The sequence below is a fragment of the Engraulis encrasicolus genome, chromosome 5 (assembly GCF_034702125.1).
Source record: "Engraulis encrasicolus isolate BLACKSEA-1 chromosome 5, IST_EnEncr_1.0, whole genome shotgun sequence".
In the NCBI taxonomy this organism is placed as follows: Eukaryota; Metazoa; Chordata; class Actinopteri; order Clupeiformes; family Engraulidae; genus Engraulis; species Engraulis encrasicolus.
In genome coordinates, this window is record NC_085861.1 from 32900002 (window position 1) to 32920674 (window position 20673).

Below are 20673 nucleotides of genomic sequence, written 5' to 3' on the forward strand. Positions count from 1 at the left end.
CAAACAAACAAACAAACACACAAAACAATACAGTACACACAAAAGATGCGCGCACACACCCATGCAAATATACAAATGCGCAGACACACGCACGCACGCACACACACACACACACACACACACAACACACAACACACAACACACACACACACACACACACACACACACACACACAAAACACACAACACACAACACACACACACACACACACACAGGCACAGCTGCCATTTGGTGAGCTCAGAGCAGCTCCAGAGGAGCAGAGTGAAAGGGCAGCACATTATCTGGTCTGGTGGCGGGTTAGAACACAGGCACGGCTCTGACATTCACCTCACCTCCTCCTCCTCCTCATCACTCGGACAAATGTCATATTTGTGTGTGTGTGTGTGTGTGTGTGTGTGTGTGTGTGTGTGTGTGTGTGTGTGTGTGTGTGTGTGTGTGTGTGTGTGTGTGTGTGTGTGTGTGTGTGTGTGTGTGTGTGTGTGTGCACTGAGCTTTACAAACTCAAGAGCACAAACACAACAAAAGACCAGTGGATGTCCTACAGTAAAATATACAGCCTGATACGGTATGCCCGTGAGACAATATGAAAGCATAGTGATCATGTGATTACAAAAATATTTTTTAAAAATCAGTCAATTGCACTTTGGACTTTCAGTGGGGGCTGGAGGCTGATTTGAATGTGGCAAAACCAAAGATACGTAACAGTATGTATTACCAGTCAAACCATTATGCTGTAGTTTGATGTGAGGAGTTCATTCTATGCATGCAAGTGTGCGTGTGCGTGCGTGCGTGCGTGCGTGCGTGCGTGCGTGCGTGCGTGCGTGCGTGCGTGCGTGCGTGTGTGTGTGTTAGGCTGGCCAAGTGCCTGCTTACATTGGTTAGTCCTCTTGCGATTAGTCAAGTCAAGTCAAGTCAAGTCAAGTTGGTTTTATTGTCAATTTCTTTACATGCACTGGTCATACAAAGAATTTGAAATTACATTTCGTGATTACGTGGGGATCAGCAACAGCTTTTACCACTTCCGCCATACCAGAGTGTTTTTTCTCTTTAGACCATTGAATTCATACTCAAAATCTCTTTTGTTGTTTTTGTTCATCTCTTCTTCTTTACAGAATTGGCAAGAGAATTTATGAAACTCTGTAATGAAAAATGTAAAGGCCACAATTTTGCCAAAGTGAAACAGTTACGGCAAATTCTACAGGGAATCAGGTTTTTATGCGTATGCTAGTGTTTGTGTTTGTGTGTGTGTGTGTGTGTGTGTGTGTGTGTGTGTGTGTGTGTGTGTGTGTGTGTGTGTGTGTGTGTGTGTGTGTGTGTGTGTGTGTTAGTGAGTAAGTGTGTGTTAGTGAGTGCATGTTGATGAGTAAGTGTTTGTGTGTGTGTGTGTGTGTGTGTGTGTGTGTGTGTGTGTGTGTGTGTGTGTGTGTGTGTGTGTGTGTGTGTGTGTGTGTTGTGTGTGTGTGTGTGTGTGTGTGTGTGTGTGTGTGTGTGTGTGTGTGTGTGTGTGTGTGTGTGTGTGTGTGTGTGTGTGTGTGTGTGTGTGTGTGTGTGTGCGCCCACCTGGCATCCTCTCATCCTCTGGAAGTGGGCTATGGTGTCGCTGATGGTGTAGACTCGAACATGGCCCATGTGCAAGCGGCCAGACGGGTACGGAAACATGGAGAGGACATAAAACTTCTGTTGCTTGGATACCTGTGTGGGTAGATAAAAAACAGAGAGCGAGAGCGAGCGAGAGCGAGCGAGAGAGAGAGAGAGAGAGAGAGAGAGAGAGAGAGAGAGAGAGAGAAAGAGGTATTATATGCAAGAAGACATATTCCTGATAACTGTAGCATGGAACAGGAATAGCATTCAATCATACCAAACAAAAATTATAATAATTAATGAGGACCATACTACAGAAACCCAGCGGGAACAAAAATTATGTCACGTACAGTATAGTGTATTTCTCACCCTAGCTAAATCCTGACATAGCACACCACAATACTACATGCAGTCTGGTGGTCACACCATGCTCGTAGACCAGAGGTTCTCCAAATTTTTTGCCGAGTCCCCCTTGAACTCATCATAAGCCTGCCAACGCCCCCACAATCTCATCATAATCCTGCCAACTAATGCCCCCCACTGGCAATTTGGCGCCCCTCAACTCACCTGCCTCCTTCTCAACACCCCCTGATTGCTCCCTAAAGCCCCGTGGAGGACTGCAGAGCTCCCCGTTTGAACACCATCATAGACAGAGCTTTGGCCTGGCATGGGAATGTCTAATAGGTTGAGACAATGAGTGCATTTCAAATGTCTTTGTGTGCTTACAGCACAGAGCTAAAAAAACAGATTAGCCACGATTAAATCATGTTGACATCCCAATCTTTTGTTTTTGCAATCCTTTCTTTTTTCCCAGTTGAATAGTAATGGTGGGGTGGCGTCCGCGCCAATGTCTTATCCTGTGCGTATCGCTCGGTGCGTAATTCCAAGAGCAGTATAATGAAAAGGAAGAAAGGAGTCGCACACTGGAGCTGAATGCAAAATCAAAAACTGTATTAAACAAAGCCGAAAAAAGTAAATAAAACCGACAGATCTTTTTTCCAAGTTGGCCAGACTGACTGAAGCCAAATTTAATCATATCGTCATTGGCAGCATGTGCGGGCCACAACTAACTTGACTTTATGATACAGCTTTAGTGGTATGGACTTCTAGAAAATCAAAGAATATTGAGGAATTGACAACAATGACAGTACCCAAAACATAAGACTACAGCGAATAACTAGAAAGCTACAGTGAATAAGTAAGCATTGTGGATTTGCTATTGTCCTTTAAAGCAGACCGTTGCAATTTGCGCGAGTGCCCGCGTTGCCCACAGCCATGCAATGTACACTGTGGTAAAAAATGGTTTGAATGTTTTTCATCCCAGAGTAACAGCAGTCGATACAAATATAAATATGTCTCTTGTGGTACGTAAAATCAGTTATTTTTCTGACAAGTTTTCTTCGTTCGGCTACTTCAGTGAAAAGTTAACTGTTGGCATTTCTAACAGTGGACCGTGAATGATTAGGAGGGTCACCGTTGACTTACTAATGACTCCTGTAAGCATCGCCTGACTCAGGACAGTAATGAACTTTTTAATCCTACCTTGGGTCCCTTTAAAGTCACTCACTCACACACAGATATTTAGTCTTCCTCAGGACCAGGATACCGTGTCAGACCTTAGCACTGGCCATCCATAAAGTAGTCCGAGTCTGTCAGCAAGACATATCCACAGTTCTGTTCTGCACTTGTAGCTCTTTGAGTGCCATGGACTTGAAAACGCGTCTTTTCAGAATGTATGGCACAGTGCCAAAGACTTGATATCAAGTCAATTGCGTTTTTTTATGGGGGGTGGGACCTAACACGTTGATCTGGTATGTTTGTTGTTCACATGGACAAAAAACTCAATTTTTATGGCTCTTGAAAAAACACACAAATGTTGAAAAAAGCCTGGCAACCCCCCGGTCTGAATTTGAAAATGGCTGGCACTCAATGAGTTAAGTGTGTTAGTGTGATGGTGACCTCTGACAGCAGATTGTCTTTAATCTTCAGATATTTAATCTATTTCATTTCAGCCATTAAAACTACACCTACTGCCACTCTCGGCTCCCCAATGAACACACAGAAAGCCCAGCTAGGATGTGTCATGGTGTTAACAAGCAAGCTAGTTTGGCAGCCACGCAAGACTATGATGGAATTGCATAAAAGAGGCAGTTTGGCCTTGCCATACTGACAGGTGTGCATGTACATGTGTGTGCGTGTGTGTGTGTCTGTGTGTGTGTGTGTGTGTGTGTGTGTGTGTGTGTGTGTGTGTGTGTGTGTGTGTGTGTGTGTGTGTGTGTGTGTGTGTGTGTGTGTGTGTGTCTGTCTGTCTGTCTGTCTGTCTGTCTGTCTGTCTGTCTGTCTGTCTGTCTGTCTGTCTGAGAGAGGGGGGGGGGAGAGAGAGAAGGAGAGCATTCATGTCTTCAACAGGGTTGTGCTTGTCTGTGTGTGTGTGTGTGTATGTGTGTGTGTGTGTGTGTGTGTGTGTGTGTGTGTGTGTGTGTGTGTGTCTGTCTGTCTGTCTGTCTGTCTGTCTGTCTGTCTGTCTGTCTGTCTGTCTGTCTGAGAGAGAGGGGGGGGGGCATTCAACAGGGTGAACAAAAAAAAAGAATGAGATGTGGGGTAGCGAAATGAGAGAATATGTGTGCGAGTCTTTCACTTTGAGAGAGAGAGAGAAGGGAGGGACACCGTAGAATGAGCTATAGTGGGAAAACCTGCTCCACTTTCAACCAAACCTGATCATGTGCTTTCATGAATAACACACCATGGGCCTTGTGGACATCCACAAGAACAAACAAAACAGAACTGACTGTGTGTTCCCTTCTGCTCATCTGCCATGTCAGAATGCAAGGTGCTGGTCTGAACTTTTCAGCTCTAACATATTTTGTCTGCAGACATCCCCACTGTTCAGGGTGCATCAGAAAAACCTACCGGTATGCATTTCGATAGCGACCCCTGAGATTCACAGAGGAACCCAGTCACACAGACCCACAAACAGACCCAGTCACACAGTCGCAGATACAGCCACCACACACACACACACACACACACACACACACACACACACACACACACACACACACACACACACACACACACACACACACACACACACACACACACACACACACACACACACAGTCGCAGATACAGCCACCATACACACACATATGCACTATGCACACTAGGGGTGGTACGGTTCACAAATGTCACGGTTCGGTCCATATCACGGTTTCAAGGTCACGGTTTTCGGTTTTGTACGGTTCTGTTTTTTTTTTTTTTTTTTAATAAAATGTATTATATAAAATATATTGAATTTGACTTAATTTAACCCAACTGAAAGAGGAAAGATATCAATGATTTTAACATGCTTCCATTTATTTCACAAAAAAGGGAGAACTAAGTCCTAACTTTTAAGTTGACAAATATTCAAATATTACATGCTATAACACATTTGACGTGTAAAAATAAAACAGCTACACTCCTGTAGGCAATGGGACCATTAGGTCAGTGCAGTATGACTATTTTGGTTAATGACACACTGAGAACGAATTGGACTTTTATTTTGATACCGCTTTCTGCGAGTTTTGCGCTTATGAATCAGTTGCTTCCTATCATGAAACTGCCGGCCGTGAGAAGCATAGAAGTAAAATCAGAAGTCAAATTAAATTTTAAGTGAACAAGTGATAGGGTTAAGTTATGATAAAATGTGAAAGTTAAGGTAACAAATCATTTTAAAAGATCGTTTTTTTTTAGAAGTGTATGCACAAGAATGCTTCACAAAACTCCTGTGAAGCTGAGCCTTTTAAAACAGTCAAATTTTATTTTTGTTATAGTGTTAAACATCAATGTTAACTAGGCAACAGCACAAAGTCCCCTTCCGTCCATCAGAGTTTAACTGGCTACATATAATTAGGCCTACAGTTGATTGCAGTTAAGGACAGCGCAGTGAATCTGAGGGATATGTTCAATTATCTCGCATTTTGCCGTCCGGAATCCCCATTCAATGCCACGTGGATATAGCCTACACTAGGCTACTGTAACGTAAGTCATAGTCTACTTTGTTCTGCTAATCTGTCATTGTTTGTAAATTCATGTTCATTTAATTTAAAATGGTCAGCATAAAGGCTGGGAACAGTCACTTGCGCTAACGTGGAGAGAGAGGGGGGAGAGGGTGACGCTGCTGACCGACCTGCACTTGCTTGTAGGCTACTGTAGCCTAGTCAGCTGGCGCATGCTGTTACATTATGCCTTTCAGTTGGGTGATAGAAATCAGTCTTTCCACACGCAATATCCTACGTAGTCTTTGTGTTTTATGCTTGCAAAAGTAGTAGGATTTTAATAGCGTTGTCCGCCGGTGGTAGCTCTATTTTTCTTTTATTTATTTTTTTGAAACCGTGGGCACCGTGCGGTTGCCCACTACCCCGTTCCGTGACATGCAAACCGTACGGTCTCGGTTTGCAACGCAAACCGTACCATGCCTAATAGACACACAGACAAACACACACACACACACACACACACACACACACACACACACACACACACACACACACACACACACACACACACACACACACACACACACACACACACACACACACACCCTGAGGGAAGACATCAAGTCTGTCCGGTGGCAGCTGCCCTGCCCAATGAAGAGTGCTTCTAAAGATTCATAACTCATAACTTGGTGACTTGTCATGGACAACTTGGAGCCTGGGGTGATGGGCTGACCAGACAGGCAGGCAGTCAGCCCATGTTAATCACCTTAGGTCAAAAGGGATATGAATAATGCAAACGCACACGCAAGTCACTCTCACTCCTCCTGTTCCATTTATTTCAAGCCCCCCCCCCCCCCCCCCCCTCTCAGAAATGTCTCTTGTGGAGGTCAGCAGACTCTCTCAGTAAGAGAGGGATACAGTGTGTGTGTGTGTGTGTGTGTGTGAGTGTGAGTGTGAGTGTGAGTGTGAGTGTGAGTGTGTGTGTGTGTGTGTGTGTGTGTGTGTGTGTGTGTGTGTGTGTGTGTGTGTGTGTGTGTGTGTGTGTGTGTGTGTGTTCTTTGCAAAGACCCAGCAGAAGACAGACCGCATCCCTCTCTAACCGAAAGACTCTGCTGACTTCCACAAAAGGCGATACCTATCCTAGACACTCAAAAGGAGAGAGCAAAAGGTACAAAGGTACTTTATCACCTTATTTTTAGTGATGAAGTCGAGGGCAAATTTAAATTTTTATTACCCCTAAAACGCCCCACCACACAGGAACAGGTAATCCATCTCGCCTGGTCCTGACAGACATGAGAGCCCTGATCTGCCTCATCATCATCCATCTCTAGGGGACTATATATAGGAGTATATGAGGGATGGTATGGCAGGCACTCTCCTATTTAAGAGCATATGGCCCAAAGAGAACCACTGCCACATACACACAATCCCTCAGATTGAGCACACTTTTGTCCACTAGCTGCACTATTTGGTCCTCACCAGGCGGTAAATTCAAATAAACCCCCCCCCCCCCAAAAAAAAACAGAGAAGCCAGTAGTTTTATTGGCAACCGAACATGGAAAGACTTAAAAACTGAAAATGTGACAAAGTAAATATAATAAAATGTTAGTTTAAATAAATCCTGGTAAACAGGGTTGGGGCTCTTACATGCCATTAGCGTAATGATGTTATATGTTTTCAACAGTTTACCATTTTATTAATTCGATTGTAAGATGTTTGGCACTGGTATGAGCGTGAAAATAATTTAAAATGCAGTGCAAATTCAATTGGAGGCATTCTGCTTTTTATTCCCATGTCCACATGCCTAATACTCTGACGTCCTACTTCTCAATCATAACAGCTTTTCCCAGGGCAGTGAGTACAACAGAATTGCCATATTCTTTGATCTCTGGTCACGTGGTTTTATGCTAGCCTCGAAGGTTCCGGGTAAACCCATCTCTGCCAGAGATATTCTATAGAGATATGCCAACATAATAGGTTTCTATGGGCACCTAACGCGACCAGGTTCCGGTCTGCCTAAAGGGACGTGTCATAATGCTCCTACAATGAATAGAACAGTCCTTAGGTCTGCCTAGGTCTGCCTAAGGGGGGCCATAATAGAACCAGGAAACAATGGGCCAATGGAACCTCTCTCTCTCTACTCTCTCTGTCTCTGCCATACGTTTGTGTTAGCATGGCTAGGTTACGTCTACTAATTCTACAAAGGTGGCTGTGCTGCTATTGTCCTGACAGAAGTTACCATTTAAGATCAAGTTATTACACAGCCCATTGAAATCGCATGCTTTCAAGTCCGCGACTAGAGCGACAGTTTGTAGCAATGTTATGCAAATTAGCCATGACGCGGTTCATCGACAGTCGCCACAACCAATGAGAATGTTGAAATGCTTGCATTCTGCTTTTAACGGACATACTCTGTCGCTTCAATCGCTCGTATCACTCTTGCTACACAGCCTAGCGACTCTGTCGCTTGATCTCGTCGCACCCAGTGTATTCGCCCGGTTATATATAGATGGCTCTGGCTTGTCCTAACCCTAACCGGGAGTGTCTGCATGGCCATCTCATCACTTTGAGGACTTTATGGCTTCTCTACACTCTAACACTCACATTCTAGAGGATTGAAGAAGATAATGTGAAACATTCCACTTCTTCAACATTCAGTGTTCTCAATTCAAATTCTCAGAAACTGTAGAAACTGTACTGTATAAACTGTATTGTATTGCAGATGGGCCCGTCGACAGGCCTATTCACTGTTCTTCGCTGAAAATATACAGCTACATCATAACAACCTTGCTATGACATTACCAAGAGCCTTAAGTAACAGATTAAGACATGGTTATTACAATTTTGTTGACAGTAAGGCTATAACAAAGACTTTACGCAAAGGGCTTGAACACTCTAAATATCCATTCTCAACCTCGGAATTCAATACACAGGCATTCTATTATATCCATTCTCGTCCTCGGAATTCCACAGGCATTCTAAATGGCCCCTATATCTCTATTCTAGTGATGCATCTTCTTGACAGGAAGAGGAGTCTTCGGTCAGGTGTGTAGGCCTAAGCTTTATGGTCCCAGGGGGTGCCAGGGATAAAGATTGTGTGCTCAGGTCATGTTCATATATTGCTATATTTGTGGCTGTGTGTTCATGTCGCATTGCTATATGGGTGTGTGTGTGTGTGTCCATGTCATATTGCTGTGTTTGTGTGAGTGCTTGTTCATGTAATATGATGTGAGTGTGTGTGTCTGTGTTTGTTCATAGCCTTTTGCCGTTGTCATATACCATGCGTGTGGTTCAGTAACATTGCTGTGTGTGTGTGTGTCTTCCCCAATGTTGATCAATGTTGAAGGGTGGCACAATAGGCTTGAATATTTGAATGTCAGAGAATGGGCATTCTTAGCAAAGCCAGTGAAAAGTGTGTTTTTTTATTTTGATTTTTTGATCAAAACTAAAAAAAAGACAATCATTTGGAGGCATGCTACAGCTTTCCACTTTCCCAGATTTGTAATCCCTCGTGCCTGTTTTTTAATGCCTGCCTTTAGCAAGGTTTTAGCCCCCATACACTAATCCTTTAGCCATGTTCGAACACCCATGTACCCATCCTTCAGCCATATTTTGGGTGCTTGATGTGATGTCCTGGGGATTTTGCAAAGTTTGATGCACCCTAATGTGTGTTTTTGTGCATGTGGGTACATGCAACAGAACAGCTTGGGCCGCAGCCCACATTTACACTCTACACTTTCACTTACCACCTTCCTTGTTTCACACACACAGGCATGCACGCACAACTTTTCTCCCTGTCCGCTTCCTCAGTTTGCTGTCAGTTTGTCTGTCCAGACCTTTCTTTTCTATCTTTTTCATCTCTCTCTCTCTCTCTCTCTCTCTCTCTCTCTCTCTCTCTCTCTCTCTCTCTCTCTCTCTCTCTCCTTTCCTAGCTCAACTTGTATGACTGAAATTGTGACTATCCCCTGTAACTGCTATGTTCTCATGGTGTGAGAAAGCTGTGTGTGTGTGTGTGTGTGTGTGTGTGTGTGTGTCACTTGTGCAGAGTCCAAATGTGTAACTGTGAAAATATGACAACTCAGTGGGGGAAGCCATTCCCTGACACATCACAGACATCATCACACCTCACCTCCCCTACTCTCCCCACGGCACACAGCTCCCCAATGTCTCAACAAGGGGGGGGGGGCACACCTAGCCAGGCTGCGCCCTCCTAGTGACGCAACACCTTCGCCGGCGTTGCTTCTAGATCGAATCGCGATTGCAAGTCTATGATAATCAGGCAAGGACACACCGGCCTAGTGGCTTCTACAAGCTGAAACACGGGTAAAGCTGCAAATACAAAACTGCAAGTGTAGACAATGCACATTGAGAGTACTTTTTGCGGTAATATGTTCCTCCTATCAAGTGTAAATGACAATCGATGATTTAATGATAATAAAATAAAATTGCATTTGCCACTGGTTCATTTTGTTAAAATAATGAAATGAAATAAATTGACTCATGAACGCTACACAGCAACTAACAAATAAGCTGTATTTTACACATTCACTCAAGTAAATATCGCAATGCATCGCAATAGAACATGAATTGCAATGCATTGTGATCACATCGTGGCATGTGTATGGTGAAACACGATGAATCGTGAACCCTTTGCAAATATCCAACCCTGATCATAACAGCACTGCTAAGGAGCCCATTCTTGTGGAAAATCAACTACATGCTTCGTGGTGCCGCTACGATATAGCCTCATTTTCGTAGTAAGGCAACGTGCGCTGTCGTCAAGAGTGGGTGAGAGAGAGGGTGAGAGAGAACGAGTGAGAGAGAGAAGCGGGCATTCCGGGAGGGGAGCGCTGTTGTTGTGTCAGCTTCATGCCCTGTCTCCCTTCCTCCAACATTATCCCTAACCTTAACCCTAAACCTAACCGTAACCCTAACTTTAACCCTAACCCTAAACTTAACCCTAAACTTAACCATAAATCACTTGCTTGAAATGTTTGATTACCGTCGTTTCCAGTTAGCCTTCACTCGCGCTTGATTGTTGACATCCGTCCGCATTATTCTTCCCCCCAGAACCAAACTACCCCAACTGTCAGTTCCCCCTTTCGTCGCCAACCACGAGAAACGAGGCTATTCGTAAAGGCACCACGATGCTTAAAGTTGATTTTTTTCTGTTTTTCTTGTAAAGACTTCACAAAAGGCCCAAGTTACTGTTGTGCTAAGACATAAGACTAAGTAACAGATTCAGACTTGGTGTTCCGAGTTGTTTGCGGAAGCTCAACATTGTGGCTGGAATGCTGAAATCCGCCCACTGGAGGTTGGGTGAAGAGGCTTCGTGGGAACATCCACCACAATACAGTGCCTGCGCACAGCGATCAAAGCCACATCACAGGGACCCGAAAGGAGCAGGTGGTGTCTCTGGCTTATGAAGAACAACCCCAACCGGGCCCCCACGTACTGCAACAGGAGGTATGCATAAGAAAATCCCCAATTACACAGCACATCAAATCTTGAGGCAAATGGGCTACAGCAGCAGAAAACCACATTTGGTGCCACTCCTGTCAGCTAAGACCAGGAAAATTAGGTAACAATTTGGCCAGGCTCACCCTAAACGACGCTAGAAAATCGGACAAATGTTGCCTGGTCTGATGAGTCTTGATATCTACTGCAACACTCAGGAATGGTCCGAATTTGACGTCAACAGCATGAAAACATGGATCAACCCTGCCTTACATCAACGTTTCAGGCTGGAGATATAATGGCATAAGGATATTTTCTTAGCACAATTTGGGCCAATTAGTACCAATTTATCTTTGTTGGAATGCCACAGCCTACCCGAGTATTGTTGCAGACAGTTCAGGCAGTTCTAAAAGCAAAAGGGGGTCCAACCCAGCAGTAGAAAGGTGTTCCTAATTAAGTGGCCGGTGAGTGTATATAGCGTTAAGGGCCGAAACACCCAATGACCCTACCACTACTGATGATGGAGTCCTCCATCCATCTAAAAGTCTACCAAGCGAATGTGCTCACACAACAACAATAACACCTCATTCTGTGTTCTCTGGGCTCCTGGTCATTATCATTTTGATTCAAAACTGATAAAGAAGATGAATAAGACCTCACAGTCGGAAACATCGTTCTGCCATTACATTAACGTATCAAAAGGATTTTAAGTGTGCACACTTCTATCAATTTAAAAAATCCATCAGCTTTTGTCCTGCATCTAGATATGCACAACTTTCATTTTCATCCCAACTTTATCATTTACAACAGGGGCTCCTCACAAGAAGCCAATGGGCTGACATTGCTTTCCCACCCACCTCCTCCTCCTCCTCCTCGTGGGCGCTCCTCTTCTTCCACTGCTCCTTGATGCGCGGGTGCCACCTCTGCTCCACCTGCTTCCTGGTCTCGGCCCGGTAGTCCCTCTGCCACTCCCCTGTCTCGCTGTACAGGCCCCGGCACGCCACCCTGTCCAGCCTCAGGCAGGGCAGCAGGGGAGGAAGGAGACCCCCACTGCTGAGGCCCTCCCCCACCAGCGGGGCCAGGGCCAGCTTTCTCAGTACTATACGCATGGCCAAATCACACCTAGGACACAAATGGTGAACATAAGGTTATAGTATTATACGTGAGCTCAGCTGTGGGTTTTACTCAGGATTCTTTTTTTGTGCTGTAGTTTAATGTGGTCATCATTGCATAATTGCAAATGTCACTGCTGAGGAGAGGGGCCAGCTAAGCTTTCTCAGTACAATTAATACGCATGGCCAAGACACACCTAGGAAAGGACTCAGGGCTTGACGTTAACTTTTTTTCTCTCCGGCCACTCTCGATTTTAGAGGTTTTTTTTTTCCCCTTTCATATATTCTTGCATTAATACAAATCATTGATGCAATAACTGTGATTTGTCAAACCAAAGAATACGCTACCTGTCAAAGTGGCTAGTGAGACTGAAATTGTCTTAGCCACAGCCAAGTTTTACCAGCATTGGGCGAGTTGGCAGGTGTCAATGTCAAGTTCTGGTAGGCGTTATACTACTTCATATGAGCTGTGAGGTTTCACACTAGGGCTGTAACGATATTGTATCGAACCGAGAAATCGTGATACAAAGAGTCACGATACTGTATCGCGATACAAGGAGGCAGTATCGTGATATGCCCTTTCAAAGTTTTGTGACCCATCAGTCCAGAAAATAACCACATGATATGAAGTGATAGTGCTTCCAAGCTTCAAATCATCATGACTACTGTATTTAAACTTTTTAAAATTGTTATCAGCCTCTGCAAAATATGTACTTAGGCCTATACCAGAAAATATTAGTTTATTCATAATTTTAATTTATAAAGTTGGTAAATGTGAAATCGTGGGGTATCTCGAACCGTAGGTTAAAAATCGTCATACGAACCGAATCGTGAGTTGAGTGTATCGTTACAGCCCTATTTCACACTGTAGTTTAAGGTCATCACCAGTATCACAATTATTGAATATCTCAAGAACACACCAAAGGGTACACATTAGACTGCTTCATGCCAGCTGTGTAAGAATAAATGTGCAATTTAGTCTGGCCTCGATGAATGACATATCGAGAGATTGTTGATGATAACAACCCATTGTTTTTCAAACTGTGTCTGTGACTATTGGCCAACGCTTTGTGGTCACTCCCTCAAAACCCTGTCCGCTTTGCATCCAAAGACTCAAAACAAATCAAAACAAGACTCCTGCGTTGTGATTGGTCTGCCAGATTCAGGGCATTGGGGCATTGTCTGAGGCTAGACCCACTCGCAGGCAAAAAATAATTTTGGCCGCTGGCGGGTGGGGCTAGTTTACTAGGCTATCTTAGTGTCATCCTCATGACAAGGACAGTCAGGAGGAGTCCAGTGACGCCCATTAAACAACTTGATGTGGGCTTTAGCAGCTTTCAGAATTGCGGTATAGTGTTTTGATTTCATGTGACCATCACAGTCAATGCCTGTTGAAATTCAATTGGATTTGGAATGTGAAACCAGCTGGACACACAAACTATATACTATATACACCTTGTAAATGTCAAGGTGAGGTCTATTGTCCGATTTCCTAAATGTCTACTCAGGGATAAAACCGTAGGCTACCATTACTGCAAACAAGTCCATATCTATTGACAGTGTTTAGTGACTTAAATTATAGCGCATACAAACTGTCTTCGACACCCACACAGACATGACAAAGACTGAGCCTGAATAACTAAAGCATTTCAGCATGCTTATCACGGTTAGTCAGACTGTACAGCAGCCATGACTGTGGTGACCAGATTCATCATTGCACTTCAGAGATGTCCCCACTTACAGCTTCCACCCACAAACTGCATATTAAAGGCTGTATTACTGAGGCACGTCTGAGTCTACATATCTCTCTCTCTCTCTCTCTCTCTCTCTCTCTCTCTCTCTCTCTCTCTCTCTCTCTCTCTCTCTCTCTCTCTCTCTCTCTCTCTCTCTCTCTCGGGCGCGCGCGCGCTCGCTCGCTCGCTCGCTCGCTCTCTCGAAAAGAAGAAGAAGAAGAAGAAGAAGAAGAAGAAGCAGCAGTCCAGTCAGGCATCTTGTCTGTTCTTTCTATTCTGTCCACAAAGCAGGGCAATATAAAAATACACTGAGCTGTTATATAGACCTGCAGGGGGAGGAGATTGTAGGTGAATGGAAGAGATGGATGTTTTTTTTTTTTAAGAACTTAGATGTGGGTAGGAAAATGAAGACGTTTCCATGGTTACAGAAGAAACGATGTCAGACAGACAAATTGCCATCTCCCCGCACCCCGAACAAAGAATATACTGCCCCGAATGCATCCTCGAGTACCACTACCTTTAGCAGCATCACGCGCCACAGTGACAGACAGTGCAATCAGAGAGAATCTCTGGTGCAATCGCTCACATTTCCCCCCAACAGTATGTCTCTCTGAGGTAAGATTACGAGGGTAGGCTATCAAGCTGAGAAAAAAAAAACATTTAATTCATTTGAAACACTGCATACATTATGTCAATATACATGCATTGCAGATTGTGTCAACCTGGAGCCTCCGTTGCGTTAGCCGACTGAATCACGAGAAGTAAAATACTTAACCTTCAGAAAGGGTGTCGGTACCACTAATTTTTCATGTTCAAGTGTTCATGATCTACATAGCATGCATTTCCTTGATCAGCTAGCAACCCACGCTACGAACAATGTCAGATTACACCACCACGAGCTAAGGACACTTACAGAAACCTAGATTCATCTGATTGACGTCCTTAGTTTACGAAGAACACATTCGATGAATGTCTGGAACACATTATTCTCAAAGACATCAAACGCATTCCCTGAACCTCTGCTTCATTCCCATTCTGTTGAAGTCTGTTCGCCTGTCAAAACTCACACGGCTACAAGGGCGCCGCCATATTGGATGAGTCACGTGTCACAACTTGTTCCACACACAAGATCAGCTGTCTGGTCCCGAAGCAAAACAACAAAGAGAAAACAAGATGCACGTCTGCCATACAGTCACTGTGTCGGTCGTCATTAATTCTGAATATTATATTATATTATATTATATTATATTATATTATATTATATTATAATAATACTTATTATAGCCTATTATAGTTATAGGCCTAGGCTATTATATCCCATTTTATTATATGGTTGTGACGTCATCTGTCGAATGCTCCATTCATTTCAACGGGGCTCCCCAACGTTCGGACGTCTGTTATTTTTCGATAACGGACGGGTTGGTCTATAACAGACCGCTGTCAATGGCAACAAGACTTTTCACTGCTAAAGCGACTTTTCAACAAGACTCTAATCAGCTGCTGTGATAGACAGCACCCCTTGTCCTGGCTACCGCTGTCAATGGCAACAAGACGTTCACTGCTAATGCCACTGGCTTGTATACAAGTCAGTGGCTAAAGCGAATGTTTCATATCACTCCGCAGGGGGTCCGGTCTTTTGTCACTCTAATCAGCTGCTGTGATAGACAACACCTGTTGTCCTGGCTACCTAGCTGTTGCCTAGCGGTGTTCCACAACGGCACTGTTTTGTTTTGCGCAGCAACAATCTTAACATTAAATAGGCCTAAAGAAATGTCCCCGCCATGTGAATCATTTAAGTATATCCATATAATAAGCGGGTTAACTTTCGGCGAGTCGGTCGCTTTGTGGAATAGCAGCACTTCAGAGAGAACAAGACCCCTCCGCTCCGCGTCGGGGTCTAAAGATTCTCTCTGTCGTGCTGCTATTCCACGGTAGCGACCTTCTCGCCGAACGTTAACCCTTAGGCCTACATAATAGCCTACTACTCGTACTAATATAATACTCATTTGTGCAGTTAGCCCAAAGATTCTTTTAATTCTTTTCTTTTTATTCTTTTAATAGACTGTCTCTGGTTAGCCTATAGGGCATTGGCTATTATTTGACTTTTAACTCTGTTTTGTTTTAATTTGTTGTTTAAAATCTGTTTTCTATGTGTCTGGTTTTTATTATTGCTTGTCTCTGCACATTGTCCCGGAGTGTTTTGAAAGGCGCTTTTAGCCTACATAAAAATGTATTACCGGTATTATGAAAATGACATGAGAAGACTCAATCCAAATAAGAAATGGGCTTCACATGCCACCTGAAGTGCATGGGCTAAGCATGCATGGAAAAGCACCCATATTGCTCAACAAATTTCACATAGTCTACCGGGTGCATGGGGCGGATTTAAATAGGCCTAGTGCGCTGAGGTTTTGTCGGTGGTACATATAATATAAGATCAGACATGAATGTTTTTTTCACATTAGATTTTCGAAGGATGACATGGACTGAGGAGCAGTCATCTTTGTTTGTCATGTTTCCTCCCTGTCACTCTGAAAACCTTTCTCTCAAAAAGGAATCACTGTCACTTATCCTACCAGTGTTTGAGAGCGCTTTTTTACTGCAAAGACTTTCTGCACCTTTCATCCTACCAGATTCATGCAAGCTCTTATCAAAGTGTGACCTTCATGTTGTCATTGGGTTTTGTTGTTTTCGTCGCCAAAGTCAAGTCAAATCAGTTTTATTTTTCAGTTTCTTCATGCAGTGCATGGAAATTGAAATTCTTCACAGACATAGCATATGACTGACTGGCATTAACCCAAAAGGCACAGCCCCTGTTATAGGCCTACAGCTGTAAATAAGATGTTACCAGAATGGCAATGAAGTCGTAATGTATTACTAAAGACCCTGTACACTTTCATAGTTGTGTCGGCTAGTAGACTACTCTGGTATATACCATATAGAAAAGCTTTTTCAGTGACTGTTACAGCATGGTTCCAGACATTAAAGCGCAGGACGGCAAAGAGTACTAAGTAAGTATTGGTAAAGTATTGGGGGGGGGGTTCTGTCACATCCTGACTGTCTGGTGGGTGGAGCTGTCAGTGATGGGAGATAGGGGAAGGAGAACAGCATCCTGACCTGGTGGATAAAGCGATGGTGAGTCTGGACGGGAGTGCATATTGTACTAACCCCAACTCTGATGAACTTGGGACACGGTAAACTGAATAAAATCAAAATATATATAATTTTCAAAACTTTTAACCCAGTCATAAGATGGAGAATAGTGTAAATACAACACATTTGGAACAGAGAAATTGTTTTGGTGGACATACTGTATGTGCTCATTTCAAATGTGATAGGCCTACTGTAACTGCTAGGCTACACTAGCCTCGCGACGCCATCCTCTGTACTCCACCCAAAGATTTTGGCTCCGTACATCGTCTGGCAAAAGCCTCGAGCTCGGTTCTCTCTCAGTGTTTCGCCAATCAGCAAACAGTTGAGAGTGGTGACGTAGAACTCACCCGCGAGCTCCGTTACTGATTGGTTAAGGTAACTATATTCACACTTTCGTTTTGTTATTTGTATGCTTTGCGACGCTATAACGTAACAGGCATGCTAATAAAGCACAATATGGGTTTTAATTTGAGTTTGGAACTTCGATTAATTTAAATGATAGAGTAAGATCAGACCATCTCCCATCGTCCACGGAGACGGATTCCTCATGGCTTTTGCCAGACTGATTGACGGAGTCAACAGTCGGCTATTCGCCCAGGCTATATGGCTACACGTCTAAAATCAGTTGGGACAGTATAGTGAAATGCAATAAACATCAGAATCGGCTAATCGGCTATTAAAAAAATATTTTAAATAATATTGACTGACAATGTGAATATCCAGGTGGGCCTATATAAAACCATCACAGAGAGGCTGAGTCACTCAGAAATAAAGATGCAAAGGGAATAATTGCTAGCCTATTTATTACATAAAGTTTTGCATTTTCTTTGAATTATTTGATTGTGTGTATATAAGACCTATTTCTGTCATTAAAATCATTGTTCATGTCATCATGAAACATTAATTGTCTGTATGTTTTACTCTTGCGCTCCAACAATTAAAGTGAAAACTCAGTGTGACCAGGTGGAGCGCCTGTTGTTTTATTTGTTTTTATGCACAGAAATACATGCGTTGATGCACACACATGCACGCACTAACGCACACACATACACTCCCTCCCAGCGGAGGGAGCACTGACAAAGTGATTTCCAGGCTCCTGAAACCGGAACCTGTAGTCGCAGGAGAAATAACCAGAGGAAGATAAAATGATGCTGGAAATAGTTTCTCAGTCCTTTTGGCACGGAGCAGAGAGATGGTGCTTCTGATGTAGCTTGAGGCTGCAAAGCCTTCTTGCACGGAGCTTGGTGGGCTCTGTTGGTGGCTTAGAGCCACACAGTTATGTTGCTTGGGGTGTAGCTTAAGGCTACCCCCGACAGAAGCTAAGTCTTCTGGCAACTGTAGGCTACCTTCTGAATCAGTTGGTTGCATGACGAGCCTCGACAACGAGGTGAACGCTCAGCAAAAGAGTACACATTCACAACACTTAACTAGTGTTCAGCCCTGCCGTGTTTGAACTGCACGCCACTGTCGGCAAGCGAGTCACCATCAGGTATTAACTGTCTCCTATCCCCTGTGAATCACAGGCTGTGATGTATTGCAATACTCCTTACGCTTTGTGAATAAGTGTGATTTGTGTATGATACTCATGTTGTGCTCATATGCCCGAACGCTGTATGTGAAAACAGGACAAGGGTTTTCCTGGTTGGACTATCTGATGTGCCTTAAGGGTGGTTTGAGCGCTGCGCACCTAGCATCCCCGCGCAGGTATTATGTTTATCCATTTCCATCCTCTTGTCTCACCTAAATGTCTCCTGCTTAATTGTTAAGGTGACACACTGACACTGTAATGTTAGTCTTTTAAAAGTGCACATGGTATTAAGAAGCTGTGCATTAGCCATGGAATATTGAGAGTAGAAATGTTTTAGTGACCATGCGTAAAGAGTAATTTGACTGACATTTGTCTTTTGTTTGTTACAGCGGCATGCATGAGTGTTTGTGCCGCTTTCTCCTCTCTCTCTGTGTGTACACCTCCAAGCCATTTGCGTTTTAGATTTGATTTGTGTATTCATGGCCAAGTGTATTGTCCTTTTACTTTTCCGATTTTTGTTTTCTGTTAAGCCGAGGCTCTGGGCTGGCATACCTAACTCATACGCACCCGTAGTAGGGGGTCCTGTGTGTCAGCACAAAGTAGTAATGCGTGTACAACGTAGTTTGCTGTGGATTACTGAGTGGTGTGGTTTTCATACGAGTGCAGTGTCTTCACTATATACCAGACTGGGTTTGGGGGGTCACCTAGGGTAGTGTAGTAGTGGTGTACGTAAAGAGTCATTAGCCACCCATAGCCTCGGACGTTTTGTCTTGTCTGTCTCTTCTTTTCAGTTTTTAATATTTCTTGTAGTAAATAAACAAACATTATTTTTCTAGTAGTACCTCAATCACTTGTCTCTTGGATTATTTCTTGGTTAACCCTGCACGGGAACATTTGGTGAAGCAGACCACCTTCACCCTATTACATTAACCATATTACGCTTCATATGAACAAATGATGCAGAGTTTTAACACTTCTATGCACCTGAGCTCACTTGAAATGGAGCCAGAAGACATGGGAAACTGTCCTTTGGTTTCAGAAGGCATAAAGACATTCTTTTAAACATGAGGGTGTTGCAAATCCTGTGCTGAAGTGAAAATGGATCATCCGATTCGATTAGTGCTCAGTCAAAAAAATCAGCATTTAGTGGGGCTGCAGTAGTCATTGGTTAAGCTCTTCTCTGTTGAATGATATATGTGATTTTTAAACAGCATGAGAAGACACTCAGGTGTTATATTTTGAAGAAAGTTTTGTGAGAGCCCATATACACCTCGAAGGCTTCCTTTTCAGCAGGTGCAGATTTTCAGGATACTTCAGTCATCAGTGTACACAAGGAAGAGCGTGACACTGCTTCTTCGCGGTTCACCACTTTTTAAATTTATCTTGCTGCTGACGTTTCGGCACTTAGGCCTTCATCACTAGACATTTTAAAGGAAGGCCTTCAATTATTGCCACACATGCCAATTATTGCCAACATTAAGGCATTTTCTACTGTTCTAACAGTTTAGCTCCATCATGGACAAACAGGTAGTAAAATGGCTGGCTTGTGGTCAAGACCTGTCCCATTTTAAGCACTTTAGAAAGGAAAGGGTTACACTTTACTTGACGCCGGCGTCATACATATGACATAACAGTGTCATAGCGGTGTCATACTATTGTCATGAACGAGTCATATACATAATGCCAATGTCATAAACGTTTTATGGCCATGAGAAGTTGACATTGTTCGGCCTGTCTTTGTCATAACTGAATTTCACTTAAAGGCCAACTTCCGATAAAACACAGTTTTACTCACTCCTTTTGAAAATCGGACGGTCACCCCAAGTTAAACTCACATGCAAGGCTCTCATAGCGGTGCGTCACCTAGCCTGGCTGTATTTCCCGGTGTTTCCCAATTAACATAAACAATGCAGAGAAACGAGCGAATCACGAAAGCCTTTCTGTGTTGCGTCACATCGAAAGAAGGCGTTGCTAACAAAGGTTCATGTCAACCCATTTTTCTAAAAACATGTCTTGTAATTTTTTTTCTGCTTGTTTCAAAACCAGCAACGCCTGGTGGCCCGAAACCTGGCTTAGCTAGCCATCAGCTGGTTGCTACTCTCAGATACACACAGAGCACAAAGCCTCAT

At 43.6% G+C, this 20673-nt stretch overlaps 1 protein-coding gene across 1 annotated transcript in view; it reads right to left on the reverse strand.

The window, feature by feature from the left end:
* The window catches only part of lars2 (leucyl-tRNA synthetase 2, mitochondrial), a 108118-nt gene extending 93165 nt beyond the window's left edge, over positions 1 to 14953 (reverse strand). Inside the window, exons 1-3 of the mRNA XM_063198146.1 lie at positions 14777 to 14953; positions 11876 to 12140; positions 1561 to 1692 (exon numbers count right to left, since the gene is read on the reverse strand). Of these exons, the coding sequence (XP_063054216.1) occupies positions 1561 to 1692; positions 11876 to 12127 (384 nt within the window). The 5' untranslated portion in view covers positions 12128 to 12140; positions 14777 to 14953. The remainder of the gene's footprint in view (positions 1 to 1560; positions 1693 to 11875; positions 12141 to 14776) is intronic.
* Positions 14954 to 20673: the final 5720 nt, after the last annotated feature.